Source organism: Melitaea cinxia, chromosome 29 (genome assembly GCF_905220565.1).
Source record: "Melitaea cinxia chromosome 29, ilMelCinx1.1, whole genome shotgun sequence".
Taxonomy (NCBI): Eukaryota; Metazoa; Arthropoda; class Insecta; order Lepidoptera; family Nymphalidae; genus Melitaea; species Melitaea cinxia.
The window spans coordinates 7,180,266-7,197,033 of record NC_059422.1 but is presented as its reverse complement, the minus strand read 5'-3'; the positions used below and the strand labels follow the sequence as shown (position 1 = coordinate 7,197,033).

General features: G+C 37.7%; 1 protein-coding gene across 1 annotated transcript in view; it reads left to right on the top strand.

The window, feature by feature from the left end:
* The window catches only part of LOC123667776, a 47,556-nt gene extending 32,910 nt beyond the window's left edge, over positions 1-14,646 (top strand). Inside the window, exons 22-34 of the mRNA XM_045601614.1 lie at positions 1,033-1,142; positions 1,926-2,068; positions 3,537-3,666; positions 4,537-4,609; positions 8,523-8,579; positions 9,569-9,745; positions 11,450-11,594; positions 11,891-11,995; positions 12,093-12,192; positions 12,319-12,437; positions 12,473-12,612; positions 13,198-13,276; positions 14,542-14,646. Of these exons, the coding sequence (XP_045457570.1) occupies positions 1,033-1,142; positions 1,926-2,068; positions 3,537-3,666; positions 4,537-4,609; positions 8,523-8,579; positions 9,569-9,745; positions 11,450-11,594; positions 11,891-11,995; positions 12,093-12,192; positions 12,319-12,437; positions 12,473-12,612; positions 13,198-13,276; positions 14,542-14,646 (1,483 nt within the window). The remainder of the gene's footprint in view (positions 1-1,032; positions 1,143-1,925; positions 2,069-3,536; positions 3,667-4,536; positions 4,610-8,522; positions 8,580-9,568; positions 9,746-11,449; positions 11,595-11,890; positions 11,996-12,092; positions 12,193-12,318; positions 12,438-12,472; positions 12,613-13,197; positions 13,277-14,541) is intronic.
* The last annotated feature ends 2,122 nt before the right edge of the window (positions 14,647-16,768 follow it).

Here is a 16,768-nt window from a genome sequence, read left to right as displayed (position 1 = left end):
TAAATGGATGATCCAACAACTCGTCAGCTTTCTAATACTCGTATTGGTTTCAATATTTGGCATATACTTACATACGTACGCCGCGTTGGCGCAACGGTTACAGCCATGGATTGTACCTGTTGCGTTGGCGGTTGCGGGTTCGATCCCCGCACATGACAAACATGTATTAGCCATACAGGTGTTTGCCGTGGTCTGGGTGTTTGTGCAGTCCTTCTGGGTCTCCCCACCGTGCCTCGGAGAGCACGTTAAGCCGTTGGTCCCGGTTGTTATCATGTACACCAGATAGCGATCGTTACTCGTAGTAGGGAATATATCCGCCAACCCGCATTGCAGCAGCGTGGTGCATTACGCTCTGAGCCTTCTCCTACATGGGGAAAGAGGCCTATGCCCAGTAGTGGGATATTACAGGCTGAAGCGTACATACGTAAAGTTAACTATATTTGTGTATAGGACTGGCTCACTGGACAAAAATCGCACCATTAAAAATTTTTAGAAAAAAATAATTGTGATAGCATTTTTATTTAAGTTTTTTTTTTTTTAATTTGGATCTTCTGTGAAGGTCATACATTTTATGAAGACAAATAATAATCAACTTTTAAGTTTGCTTACGTATATCGGTAAATTGTAGACGACGAGGATTCGATTCTCGTTCATGACAAATATTCGTATAGGTCATACAGATGTTTGCCTGTTCTGTGCGTTAGTGTTTTTATTAAATATTTTCCAAGATTATTTCTAACGTGACAACGTCTAATAAATCGATGAACTCCAGCAGTATGTACGAAAAAGGATGACTCCTTGCGTTACGCTCATTGTCCCGTCACGTTCAGTGATTGCGCCGCATCTATCTATATTCCATATACTATCTCTAATGGGCCTATACGTCCGAGGTTTTGTTATGACGTTGTCATGTTAAACTGTCGTCCGGAAACCAACTTTACAGACAACCAAATTTTTTCTTGTCTGAAGATATTGTGGTATGAGAGAAATTTATGTTTGAAGTGATTATTGATTTCTTTATTGATATTTTAGCTGGAGCATGACATATCATAGGAAGAAAGTACACGGTAAAAGCGGAAACGACGACAACGGAGGTTTCACGAAGATTATTCGAGAAAATTATAGGTATTGTTCTATTAACCGTTTGTACACGAGATCGTATTTTAAACGACTTCCAAAAAAAAAGAGGGGTTCCCAATTTGATTGTATTTTAAACATCCAGCGGGGTTCGAACCCGCGTCTCCGACTGACCGTGTCGGCGCTCTAGCCAATTAAGCTATGGAACGATCTATAACGTTAGATCGAAGTTTTTGATATGATGATTTTTATATTCGGTTTAAGCGAAGATTGTATTTTTTTTAAACTTTGTGTATGTTCAGAATTTAGAATTTTATATTAGCTTGACCGATTTTGATGATTTTGCGTTAAAAAAAAAAATAAGCCAAGCGCCGTATCCGCGCCGCTCTAGGGTAAAGGTCTTGTAAGGAATAAACATTTTTTGAAGTAAAACTTCTTTACGCACTCTTGACTTGGGGAGTAAGCTTGTGAATGCGTGACGAGAGCGTTACGAAAAGTGTGATCAGGCCAGGCGAACAGAGCAAGAGAGAGGTGCGAGCACACATTTTCTTTCTCTCTTTCTCTCATAGCCAGTTATGTTTCGTATATCTCGGACATAGCGCAGGCCTTTTATGCAGAAGTTTTACTTCAGTCGTGTAGTCTAAAGCACACTTGCTTTTTTTAACCGACTTCAAAAAAGGAGGAGGTTACTCAATTCGACCGTATATATACAGGGTGACTGGTGAATTACTATCAATATTTACAGAGGATACTCGGTACATGATTCTCATTCGAATTATGTAAAAAAAATAGGTACTTAATTTTTGACAAAATTCCCATAAATTTCAATTTAAATAAATGAAATGTAGACATATTAATTTTCGTGCGTGCGTGCGGCCTTGGCCTTGTACTGTGCCGCTTGCCGCCGCACGCCGCAACCCCCGCCAATTCTAATTCCCCCCTAAATTCGATTAGTAGGTCACTAGGTCAGTTGGGCAAGCGCCGCCATAAGGTTTGTACGCTAGAATACGTCCATCTTTCCGCGCGCGCGCCTAGTGATCGATCTTACGCGTATACTTATTATGTCAAGTATGAATGTGACCTGTTATAAGTAATTAGGTATGGCTTATCAATACACAAATGCAGAGTACTTAAAAGTGACCCGTTCGTGTTATATCGTGTAAAAGACAATAAGTATGGTTCATTTATTACGTAAGACGATTTAGGGGGAGAGGGGATCGATCATGTCTTTAGTCTCGATAGTTCTTAGGTAAAATTACAAAAATGCGCAAAGTGAAAATACCTTGAAAAATCGCGGACAACCGCGCGAGTGGCGACTAGTTGTCACTTGCTTTCGTAAACAACATTCGTTATTTCGTTGATTAATATTGTAGTTGAAATAATAAATGGATTATTGAAGTGTGAATAGTTTCTTTTATTTGTTTTTTTTTTTGTTAAGCCTCTGGACTGAAAATCTTATGTCGATAAAGATCAATAATTAAAACCAAAGTTTATTACTACCAAATAATAAAAATTATTAGTACCTACCTAAAGTACAAATAAAAATTAACATTGAAACAAACCAAACGTGTATTCATTTTTTCGTTTAGATTCTTACGTAATAAATTAATGTTTATCAAATTATCAAGGGGAATATTTATCAAGGGGAAGGGGGTCGGCCTATTCTTATCTTGGTATTTTTGCCTGTCCTAAGCCAAAATTAAAGTATGAACGGGGAATGGATCATACTGGTTTATCAAAAGTAGCCTGCTACCCTGTTAACACTTGGCGGTGTTTGGACGTAGGTAAACGACCGCGCGATAACTTATGTATCTATACCTACACACCTGCTTTGTGACGACTGCGCAGCTAGGGCGTCCAGACGACGCGTAATTAACGAGATAACTGTTGGTTAACTTTACTTAGAAGTTTATGAATATTTATTTTATATGTAATTTTTTTTCGTCATATATGATCGTCAATTAACACGTCCTCAAATATTGATAGTAATTCACCAGTCACCCTGTATATATATATATATATTATTATTATTTTTTTTATTTCGGGGATAACTTCGTCGTTTACGAACCGATTTTGATAATTCTTTTTTTGTTGAAAAGTAGATATCCCAGGTGAGGTACCATGATAAGGAAACCAGGATCTGATGATGGAATCCACGAGAAATCGAGGGAAACTCTCGAAAATCCGCATAACTTTTTACTGGGTACACCGATTTTGATGGTTTTTAATTAAATCGAAAGCCGATGTTTATCATGTTTTCACATTTAAATTTCATCGAAATCTGATTACAAGTTTTGGAATAATCTTTGATAACGCGTAATTACTTTACTATTTTTTCGTCTTCCTACGATGTATTACTTGTCGATGTAATTGAAGTCGGTTTTTTTCGTTTGCGAGCAAACACAATTATTTTTCGTTTGTATATGTAACATTTCTTAAGTTTCTCACTACGTCAGTAGCCAGTAGTACGTCTGCATATTATTTATAGGATACCGTGTCGCGACTGCGACGCTGTTCTGCCCAATAAGACCGAGCTTTACAAGCACAGGCAAAAAGAACATTGTGACGACACGTTGGCCGGCTACGAAGGTAACTATTACAAGTAAATAATTGTGAATAATGAATCTAATTTTTTTTAACCGACTTCATAAATAGGAGGTCGTTCTTAATTCGACTGTATTTTTTTTTGCTTATGTTACCTAAAAACTTTATCGCTAATAATGCGTATTTGTAACCATTTTTTCGTCTACTTTTGTTAGCCGACTTCCAAAAAAGGAGGAGGTTCTCAATTCGACTGTATTTTTTTTTATGTATGTTACATCAGAACTTTTGACCGGGTGGACCGATTTCGACAAATTTTGTTTTAATCGAAAGGTAGTGTGCGTCGATTGGTCCCATTTAAATTTATTTGAGATCTAACAACTACTTTTCGAGTTATATCTAATAATGCGTTTTTACTTGACGCTTTTTTCGTCGAGCTACGTTGTATTATACCGCATAACTTTCTACTGGATGTACCGATTTTGATAATTCTTTTTTGTTGGAAAGGGGATATCCCTTGTTTGGTACCATGATAAGGAAACCAGGATCTGATGATGGAATCCCAGAGAAATCAGGGAAAATCTCGAAAATCCGTAATAACTTTTTACTGGGTGTACCGATTTTGATAATTTTTAATTTAATCGAAAGCTGATGTTTATCATGTTGTCACATATAAATTTTATCGAGATATGATAACTACTTTTTGAGTAATCTTTGATAACGCGTAGTTGCTTGACTATTTTTTTCGTCGATCTACGTTGTATTACTGGTCGATGTATTTGAAGTCGGTTTTTTTTGTTTGCAAGCAAACACATTATTATCATTGATGCAATGTGAAATGCAAATTTACGTATATTTCAATTTTTTTATAAAATAAATAAATTATTTTTAATATCAACATTTCATTTTATACGGAAGGTCACAAAACGACTATTTGCGGTCAGTGCGGACACAATTTGCACAATGTCACCGCTTTGCAGAAACATATCAGGTAATTTGTAACTGTTAATTGTTGGAAATTTATCTATATTTATATACATAAGAGATTTCCACCTGTTATATATTGACTCGTCACGATATCTCCGGAACTATAAGGCGTAGAGACTTGACATTTGGTAGAAGTATTCCTTCCGCCGAGTAGAGGTCAGCTAAGAACGGATTCAAAGAAATTCACACGGGGGAGGGGGTTTCGGGGGCGTTAACAATGGAAAATTCCAGTTTTAATACTATAGCTCCTATCCACTCCAAATTTGGTAGAAATGATCGATGAGCGGATTTTATGATCTCACGTCCCCAATAAAGATTGCGGGCGTTAACAATGAAAATTTTAAATGTGTGTAGCTCCGAAACTATTGAACAAATTTTTATCGAATTTTGTAAGCATCTGTAATAATAATAATAAAAATAATAAAAATAAAAATCATTTATTTCTATAATCTTAAGTACAAATCATCACCGAGTCTTCCCAGTAAGTAGTCAGAGACACTTGTATTGGGAATGACTCGCTACCTCCCTTACGGACGACTAAGACTATAGTACACTTAGCATTTTAACATTTTAAACTTTAAAATTAAACTAAGTGTAAGTGTTCTGTGTGAGTGTGTGTGTGTGTATGTGTGACTGTATATGTGTGTGTGTGTGTGAGGCTATGTGTGTGTGTGTGTGTGTGTGAATACACAGTCTTATCTATGATTTTTAAGTAAAGCTAAGTAGAGGATCATTGTACGTCGTATGACTTGTGACCAATAGCAGCGGTAGTGAAAAAATATATTATAAACTGATTTTGGCAATAAGGTTTTCAACCTCCACAAAAGTGAGAGATTGCAACCATCTAGTTAATCTTCCTTTGCATTTATAACTTTGCATAGGGTATATATTAAGTATTTTGTTGACTCTGTTATACACGTAGGCGGACTGGGCAATATATTGTCTTCTAGCAAAGGCTGTACGAATTTTGCATGAGGGAACTACAATATCCCTTCTTCTTCGACTGGTTGGTTTGACATAAGTTAGAGATTTGTGGCACTGTAAAACGAGATTTAGAATATAGAGTTTCCTCACCGATAGAAGACCACTAATTCTATAAAGAGATTCAGTTGGAAATCTTAAAGGCTTAGAGTACATGACTTTAATAAGAGATCTCTGCGCTCTCTCCAGATCAAGAAAATAAGTTTTGTTTGCACCTCCCCAAATCGAGATGCAGTAGGTGAAAATTGATTGTGCCAGAGCTAAGTAAATTTTATTCTTAAGAGCCATTTCACAATTTTACGCTCTGCAAGTTTAGGTAAATTTGGTCGCATCGCGCGAGTCGTACGAGCCGCGCGATCTTTGTGCTAGTACGTATAGTGTGACAACCAAAAGACCATCGTGATCATTTTCTGATGTATAATAAAAATTATAACTATGGTATAAAATGTTTTTTACATAATTAATTTGTTAAAAATTTCAAGTATGTTATATAACAACAGTCAATAAATTTAAAATAAAATTAAAAAAATCAATTTTATGAAACAATTTTTTTAAATTGATTTAGTTTTTTCAGTTTACGAATGAATCTAATATTTACGATTTGAATAAAAAAGCATTTAATGACATCGACACCGACAAACATATTAATTAACAATTAACAAGACAAACAGATTGAAATGCCTATTTGTATTGATAGTGTGAGAAAAGAAAATTAAATTATACATTTGTTTACAGAAATTATCATTATATTATTTTACAGTCATTTTCGTAATATGTTTATTTTATTTATATTTTATTATGAAAGTATCAAATGCGTTTTATCCGCTATAACAACAGGCGCTTGGCGCGTGTGAGCGAAAGAGACGGCTGCGCAGAATTTGGCGTGGACCTTACCTCTAAGAGCGCTAGCGCTCGACTGATTTACCGGGCTTGATGCGTGGCAATATATACTATCTTTTTATTATTTAATATAAAATGTATTAAAAATAATTACATCTTTTAATTATTTTTTTTGTATTCCTTAATGATGTAAGTTTACTTTGATGAAGATAGTTCGTTAAAATTTCTTAGTTTTCTAAGAGAAATATCGCTTTTAAAATTGTACTTATTTGGAAAATATTCGTAACTTTAAATTTTTTTTATCGTTTAATAGAGATACAAATGGAATAAAAATCTATGATAGTGGACAACAAAATTATATTACACATATTATGATATTTTTTTAAAATGGTTTCAACGTAGAGGTTATTGAAAAGTAGGACTTCAAAGTATACATTGCGACCGTTTACCCAGGGAGGAGGCTGATGAAAAGGTTAATAATTTTATACACATAATATAAATCAAAATTCTGATCTGACTATGGACTACAACAAAGGTTGCTCTATTATATTTCAAGAATATAAATTACATTATTGCATCCAACACTGAGATTAACGACGTCAAAATATTACAATTTCGCGGATTGTTACCGATTTTTGTGAAATGGCTCTTAAGTTTATTGGACATAACCTGTTGCAAGGACTTGAAAACCCACGTGAGTTTCCTGGTTCGATTAATTAGCAAATTCAAGTGGGAGTACCAGCTAAGCCGTTGGTCTAGTATGATACCTAGGTATTTCATTTCCTTAACTTTTTCAATGGGTGGACAGTTACAAATCGAAGCACCAGGTACTGGGCAGCAGTGTATTTTGATTTTATATTTGCAGTCTGGCTGCGACGAAGAATAAGGAGTGAAACAGATATAATGTGTTTTCTGAATATTAAGCGTTAGTAGGTTATCCCTAAGCCAATTAGATATTTTAATGTATTATTAAGTTATTGTTGATTTTATGTGGGTAGTTACCTATTATTATTGTTTTTAATTTTATTGTGTTTTATTTCGGTTCTATATTGTGTTCATTGTTTTCAATTTAGCTATTTGTCATAATATCTATATAGTTATATTGTAATAGAATTGTTATGTTGTGATTTTTATTTTTTTGTCTTGACTATATGATGTATGTGTGTGAGTATGAATAAATGTTTATTATTATTATTATTAATAATAATTTGGTCTGACTTGGAGGATATGATAGTTTTTATCTTAATCGGACTCGGTAGGTGGCGCTGTTATCGGTACGTAACTCCGAAAGTACTGAACTAATTTTTATTAAATTTTGTAAGCATCTGTAATTTGGTCCAAATTGAGAGACAATGTAGTTTTTATCTCAATTGGACCTGATGGGTGGCGCTGGTATCGATATGTAATCAATCAAATTTGGTAGCTGTTTCCCGGGTAGGTTAGGTTAGGTTAGAGAACTATACTGAACCAATTTTTATTAAATTTTGTAAGCATCTGTAATTTGGTCCAAATTGAGAGATAGGGTAGTTTTTGTCTCAATTGGACTCGGTAGGTGGCGCTGCTAATCGGTACGTAACTTCGAAACTATTGAACTAATTTTTATCAAATTTTGTAAGCATCTGTAATTTGGTCCAATTTTAGAGATAGGGTAGTTTTTGTCTCAATTGGACCCGGTAGGTGGCGCTGCTATCGGTATGTAAGCTGTCAAATTTGGTAACCGTTTTCCGGGCAGGACAACGTCTGCCGGGTCCGCTAGTTTATAACATGACGATTCGATGGTGCTTTTGAAGCCTATTTGAATAAAGTGCCTGCTCAAAATATGGAGCAGCCCGACTGGGGTAGCACCTCGACCTTACAGAAGATCACAGCAAAATAATACTGTTTTCAAGCAGTATTGTGTTCCTGTTGGTGATTAAGGTGACCAGAGCTCCTGGGGGGATTGGGGATTGGGTCGGCAATGCGCTTGCGATGCTTCTGGTGTTGCAGGCGTCTATAAGCTACGGTAATCGCTTACCATCAGGTGAGCCGTACGCTTGTTTGCCGACCTAGTGATATATAAAAAAGTGATTTGTGATTTGTGATTTGTTGTCCGCCAGCGAGGCGCACGGCCCCGCGCGCCCGGCCGGCGACCTGCGCGGCCCGCCCTGTCGCAGGTGGGTGCGAGCAGTACTTAGCTAGTGCGCCCCACACCACCACCACTGGAGTCCTACTCCCGCACACCCACCTAGACACCATACATTCACATTCACACCACGGTACCAACTGATTGTCACAACAATTATAGACACACACTAACTAACTAACTCAACTGGCTCAGTGACCCGAAGTGAGTCTTGGCCTCCGAAACAAGATTTCTCCACTTTGCACGATCTTGCGCGATTTCCCACCAATTATTGGCTTGGATCTCACTCAAGTCTGCTTCAACCATGTCCCTCCAGCGGTACCTGGGTCGACCCACCGGTCTACGTCCAGTTGGTCGACCCAGATACGCTCTCTTAACTGCTCGATCCTCCCCCATGCGTTCGACATGACCGAGCCACCGCAACCGATGGGATTTGGTAACTCCAATGATGTTTGGCTCTGACACCAGGTTTGCAATTTCAGCATTGGTTTTTATTCGCCAGCTGCCATCTTGCCCTTTAGATGGTCCTAGGATCTTACGGTAAATTTTCCTTTCCGTAACCAGAAGCCTGTTCTCCTCTCTGAGCGTAAGTGTCCAAGCCTCACAACCGTACATTAGGATTGGACGAATGATGGTTTTATAAATTGTGATCTTTGTCTTCCTACTAAGAAGCTTGGACACCAAGACCTTGTGCAGGGCTGCACTGCACCTCAAGGTGTTTTGTATACGGATCTGTATTTCTTCGTCACGTGTATTCGTATCGGTTACAGTGCAGCCAAGATACTTAAATTTCGACACTCCCTTGTATGTGGTACTTCCAACATGGAGGTCTTGTCTTGCTTCGCGAATATTCCTATATCGCTTCATGTGGAAGTACTCGGTCTTGTCATGGTTGATCAAGAGACCAACCTTTTTTGCCTGCTCTTCGAGTGTCATAGCGGCTAAAGCAACATCGTTAATGTGTTCCCCCAACAGGGCCAAATCGTCAGCGTAGCCTATCACCATATGCCTTCCATTCAGGTCAAGCCCCAGATCGAGTGTCATCAATCCTCTAATTACATGCTCTAAGACAATATTGAAGAGCATTGGTGACAGGGCGTCGCCCTGTTTTAGACCGGTAATAACAGGAAATTCGTCGCTCAGCTCGCCACCAACCTTTACACACATCCTGCTCACTCCGGTAGCCGCCACCACTAGGTCCACTAGCTTTTTTGGAATATTAAAATTCCTTAAAATGGCATACAAGGAAATTCGATCCACGCTGTCATATGCTTTCCTGAAGTCCACGAACAATGAGTGAATGCTCTGAGCGTATTCCCATTTCTTTTCCATGAGTTGTTTAAAAAGAAAAATCTGGTCAACCGTACTACGATTGCGTCTGAACCCACACTGATAGTCCCCTAAGACTTTTTCCGCATATGGTTCTAGCCTTTCCAGCAGTATGTATGACCAGACCTTATAAGCAGTCGGGAGCATAGCAATACCTCGGTAGTTCGCGCACTTCTTTTTGGAGCCCGTTTTATGAATTGGGCAAATAATACCCAAATTCCATTCCTGGGGCTGTACTCCAACGTCCCACACTTTTTCCAGGAGTTCGAAAATTTTGGACTGTACAGCGCTTCCACCATATTTCCATAATTCAGCTGGTATTCCATCCACACCGGGGGCCTTGTTGTTTTTAAGCCTCATTATCGCCCTACGAACTTCAAAGAAGGTGAGCGGTCCCAGTTCCTCCTGATTGTCATCGGCTAGTTGGATAATCGGCTCCGTCGGTGGGGGGCAATTGAGTAGCTGTTGAAAGTAATCTCGCCACATGCACTTAACGACATCTTTGTCTGTGACTAAGTTACCATGATCGTCTTCTAGCATTTGTGTATCCGGCTGATATCCCCTCCTCACTTCTCTAATCTCCTGATAGAACTTTCTGGTCTCGCCTGCCTTTATAAGTCGCTCCATGTCATGAACAATGTCGTTAAGATGCTGTCTTTTAGCCTTTTTTATTATTTATTATTTTATTTATATAGACACACAGCTAGTACAAAATATAGCCACCTCTCTCTTCCCGTGGGTGTCGTAAGAGGCGACTGAGGGATAACACAGTTCCGCTACCACCTTGGAACTTAAGAAGCCGACCGATGGCGGGATAACCATCCAACTGCTGGCTTTGAAATACACAGGCCGAAGACGGGCAGCAGCGTCTTCGGTGTGACAAAGCCAGCCCTGCGGTCACCAACCCGCCTGCCCAGCGTGGTGACTATGGCAACACACGTGAGTTCACGCCATAATGTTTGACGCGAACTTAAGGAGGTCTATGTTTAGCAGTGGACTACGATATACTGAAGTGTGATGCGCGGAAGCATGCTACAGCGTCCCCGCGAACACACGATGGTTTTTATTCAATAGGTATCTGAATCCCCTGTGGTACGAAGATTGGAGGATGAGAATTTTCTCAACGCTTGGCTAAAGTGTAACAACTTGAGAGTATTTCATTTCCAAACACGTAAAATAGATACAAGTAAAAAATAAACATAAATAATGTAAAAAAACACAGGATAATAATCTCGTTAATTGGACACAGCAAACAAAAAGAAGATGAATCACATCCTCACAGAAGATCACAGCTAAATACTGTTCTCAATTAGTGTTGTGTTCCTATAGTAAATAACGTAGCCAGAGCTCCTGGGAATGGTTCTGGTATTACTGGCGTTCATAACCAACGGTATTCGCTAACCATCAAGTGAACCGCTCGTTTTCCACTTTTGAAGTAAAAAACAAAGTTGACGATAGTTACAAACTTAAGTTTCAACAAAACCTTTAATGTGTCATCATTATTATACTAAATAACGTATTCGAACTTAGAAATTACAAATACATACAAGTAAATACGAATCAACGTAATAGGTTAACAGCTATGCGGAACCAGAGACTGATACACGCTGGAGTCCGCGCTTGGGCTTGCAATAGATGTCCTAAACGATTCCGAATCAAATCTGACTTGAAGACCCATTTGAGGTTGAAACATCCGTCGCATTTAGTAGTTATCGAGGTAAGATAGTCTCTATCAACTGTTGTATTTTTACTTGTTATCATAACTAAGGTAGGGCATAGCTAGAAATATATTGCTCAAAATCTAAGAAGTACCTCGACCATACAGGATATAACAGCTAGGTACTGCTTTCAAACATTGCTGGGTTTCTGTGGTGAGTAAGGTGACCAGAGTGCCTAGTTCACCACGCTGATCCACTACGTATTGGCGGATATATTGTTACTATGAGTACGATCGCTATCAGGTTAATATAATTGTAAAGAGCTAATAGAATTTCATATAAACCATTGTTGTAGATCGAAGGGAACACTATCAGCCCTGAAGAGATTACACAACAATTGACGCTGAATAACATCGAGCAGAACAAAGTTATCGAAATATCGATGATCTCCTTTAGAAAGGTAATTTTTTTTGTCAATAAATTATATAACGATAAACTGAGTAAATGACAAAGAGATAAAGAAAAAGAAAAACAATTATTAATTTATTTTAAAACAGGACACAGTCAATATAGTACCGAACTCATCGAGCGCTTTATCGTTACTGAGAGATGTGCCGAGGACTCAGATTGTGTGCGAGAAGCTTCCAGAACCTTCTGGTAAGTATTTTGTTCATCATCATCATCATCATCATCATTTCAGCCTATTGCAGTCCACTGCTGGACATAGGTCTCCACAAGTTCGCGACAAAAATGGTGCGAACTCATGTCTAGTTTATTATATAGTATTTTGTTGCGTTACGATATGTGTGTGTGTGTGCGCGTGCGTGTGCGTGGGCGTGTGGGTGGGCGTGTGGGTGGGCGTGTGGATGGGCGTGTGGATGGGCGTGTGGATGGGCGTGTGGGTGGGCTGTGGGTGGGCGTGTGGATGGGCGTGTAGGTGGGCGTGTGGATGGGCGTGTGGGTGGGCGTGTGGGTGGGCGTGTGGGTGGGCGTGTGGGTGGGCGTGTGGGTGGGCGTGTGGATGGGCGTGTGGTTGGGCGTGTGGGTGGGCGTGTGGATGGGCGTGTGGGTGGGCGTGTGAGTGAGCGTGGGTGTAGGCGTGGGTGTATAAAGAGATAAAGAGAGTCAATGATTTTATGTTAGAATAATTTAGACACAGAATGAAAATGAAAATGAAAATGTAGCCATACATTCGTGAAAAGTAGAAAATCGCTTGCTATAGCATGCCTGTATCCGTCGTCATATGTTTACTTGTACTCACGAGTAAACAATAAATGCATGCTTAGATACGTGTATGCGTTTATACGTACTTACTCGGATATGTCAGTGTGTGCGTGACTACGTGAATGCGTACATACATACATACTTGCGTGGATGGATATTTGTGCGGGTTCGAGAGTGTTTGTGTGTGCACAAGTGCAAGTGTGTGAACGTATGTGTAAATACCACACATTTGGCTTACAACACTTGCAACTATACTATTGTAGTAGTTTGGAGTAAAATTTTTTGTGAAATTAATTCCTTTTGGATATTATTTTGCCTTAACTTGTTGAGATAGAATTAATCGAATATACACAACAAATTACAAAAATAAGTCAAGCTATTTGGCAAATGTATATGAATTCGCTTTTATGTAGATATTTTCCAATCGTTCACAACAAGACACGATCGTGGAATATCCAAAACGCAACCGCCGATTCAGAATCAAGACTACAGCATCGATATTAACACTGACAATGAGGTGAGTTGGTATTAATTAAGCTCCCCCCCTCAACAAAAGTAATCTTTCGAACCTTAAATACAAAGTAGGTAAAAATAGGTTGGTCGTGTGCGTTTTATTCCAAAGTCATTAAGTTTATTCCAAAAATGTATAACACGTTAACAGTACCCAAAAAATATGTATGTCGAAGACAGCGTTATTCTATCGTCAGACATCATGTGGACGAACAAATCGATAATCGACCAAAGAAACTATGTCGTAACTACCGTATTCTTCGTTTTAGTGATTTTCTCAAATTTCTTCTGAATTTTCGTGACCGTATTGTATTCTCGACCATTTAGCGCGATAGTGCTGTCAGCCTTAGCTTTTAACTGAGGTAGGGCACAGTAGGAATTTCCCGCTCAAAATATGGAGCAGCCCGACTGGGGTAGTACCTCTACCTTACAGAAGATCACAGCTAAATAATACTGTTTTCAAGCAGTATTGTGTTCCTGTTGGTGAGTAAGGTGACCAGAGCTCCTGGGGGGATTGGGGATTTGGTCGACAACGCGATGCTTCTGGTGTTGCAGACGTCTATAAGCTACGGTAATCGCTTACCATCAGGTGAGCCGTATGCTTGTTTGCCGACCTAGTGACATAAAAAAAAGGTTCTCGACACTGTTACCAGCTTTAGGACGCCGCGCCAAATTTCCTTTTTCGTTCCGTATCAATGACTCAGAAATGTATGTGTTGTATGTAACAAGCATAAAGTTTCCTTCCTAAAACAGACGACCATGTATGTTGATGTGTGTCTTAAATATATTTTTTATTTATCTAGGTATTTTACGATTTTCACTTTTGTGCGTGTTTTTGGAGTTTTATTTCTCAAGAATTGCTTTCCATATAAAATATGTAAAAAATATGAGGAGTGAAAGCTACTGAACGAATAATCATTACGTTTTTGATTAACCCGATAGGGTTCCGATAGATGGCGTTATTTACGATAGATGGTGTTATGGAAAATAACGATATCTATCGAAACCCAATTATTTGAATCTTTTATTTACCATTTGATATGGTATTAATCTTTTTCTTAGACTAGTAAGCCTTTTCGTGCGTATTTAGACAGTCGATCTGAAGGAGTAAACTCCAGTCGTGCGTCGGAGCTGACACACACTTTTTTTCATGTAGTAGTTAGATGTGTTTTATAGCATTAATAGTTTTAATTACATATTGTTTATAAAATTAATAGTTAGTCTGTACTCTCCTTGTTTAAATATAAACTTCTATAACGTTTTTTTAAACAGAACATTACAAGTTTGAACGTTCAATTGTTGCTACAAGATGGCGCCGCTGTCAATAATAATGAAATGGTGAAACTACAGTTAGACGATAGATCGTTCTTAGAATAAATATATATGTTATATATTCTTTAATCTCTACAAATACATAAAATTGGATTGTCTGCTTGTTATATTAAAATAACCGCTTTTTAGTAAATTCATATGTATGTATACAAGGCACATATACCTTATATTATAACATTTTTTATAATTTTTGTCTGTCTGTCTGTTTGTTTGTTCCGACTAATCTTCGAAACAACTGGACCGATTTTGAAGGGCACTGGCAGATAGCTGATGTAATAAGAAGTAATTTACGCTACTTTTATTTTAGAAACTTATTTATTTTATAACTCTGCGAACTGAACAATAACTATTTTCTTATATTCCACGCGGACGAAGATGCGGGCACAGCTAGTATGTAACAATATATGAAAGTTAATTTAAAATTTTATGTTGTATTGTTTTAAGTTGTAAATTTAAAATTTTATGCTAATTGAGTTATTTCTTATAAAACTTTTTGTAAGCTATAACCTGGTACATGAAAACTAAACTTAAGAACGTTTTAATAAAATCAAAAAATGTTTTCATACCTCATACCTGGGCATATAACTACTATACTAGTGCTAAACGAGCTTGATACTTAAATGACATAGTTTGTGTACGTAAATTAGTATCAATTTTTTTTTTATTTAATTTCCCATGTATAACACTAAGCAGATAAGTTAATTTTAATTACTTTAAGTTATAAAAAAAATTTTGTCCGTCAATTCTCAAACTTCATCAAACGCACTAAAATACGGTTCAGTGACCTATCTCATATAGTTTAAATGTTGTCATGTTCAAAGTATTTCATTATTTTTGAGTCAACTTTTTTATGTACAACTATGCAAGGTCAGAAACAAACAAGAGGTATTAAATTTAACGGCCTCAAGAAAAGATCAGTCGTTAAAATTTACCATAATCGGTATTTATTAACACAACTGAGGTCTGTAGGGCACAGCAGGAATTTTCTGCTCAAAATACGGAGTAGCCCGACTGGGATAGTACCTCGACCTTACAGAAGACCACAGCTAAATAATACTGTTTTCAAGCAGTATTGTGTTCCTGTTGGTGAGTAAGGTGACCGGAGCTCCTGGGGGGGGGATTGGGGATTGGGTCGGCAACGCGCTTGCGATGCTTCTGGTGTTGCAGGCGTCTATAAGCTACGGTAACCGCTTACCATCAGGTGAGCCGTACGCTTGTTTGCTGTCCTAGTGACATAAAAAAAAACATCCCTAATACAAACGCTACTTTCACCTTTTTCGCTTAATTTATGGGGTGGCAAATTAAAATGGCCCGGGGCGTTCAATCTTAAAATACGCCACTATAGGTATATATGTGGTGTAATTTAATGTTCCTTTATTATATCCATTTGTATATTGATATAGTAATCTTTTTTTCAATGATGTATATAATTATTCTCTTACCAAACCATACATTAATGAAAATATTTTTAATTTGAATGAAATGTTTATTCTTAATGGTGTAATGATTTTCTTTGTTAGATTTAAGTGAAAAATAAATTTTGTTTCTTCGCCGTTGTTTTATTTTTTACTTTATATTTATAAAGTCACAATGTTTACCTGTAGGTACTTCTGTTAAAAGGCAATATTGAAACTTTTACCACTGAACTAAACTGCATTGCACCAGCAACCAACGTGGCACTGTTGGACAAGAGGGCTTTGTCTCCATGTAAGAAAAAGATGAGAATTTTAGCTATTTACATACATGTTATATTGATTCATTTCTATTATTTTAAAAGATGATGGATTCTCTATATCACCACACTCCGAGCCTTCTGAAAGGACGGATCTTACACCATGCTGCTCCACTCTTAGTTAGCGGATATATTCCCCACTAAGAGTAACAGTTGCAGGAGTCTATGATAATAACCGCGACCGACAACTTAGTGATCTCCGAGGCTCGGTGGGAGGATACACAAGGATATAGGCCCAGACCAGAGACATATTTGTACAAATACCAACCACCCATATATAACTAGCACTACGTTAGAACTGTTATCATAATATGATAACTAAACTTTATAAGCATGAAGAAAAAACAATAGTTTAGGTCAATTCGGTTTGTATTGTAAATGATATATTGTATAAAACATTCGAATAGAAATATTCATATTCTGAAAGTAAACCAA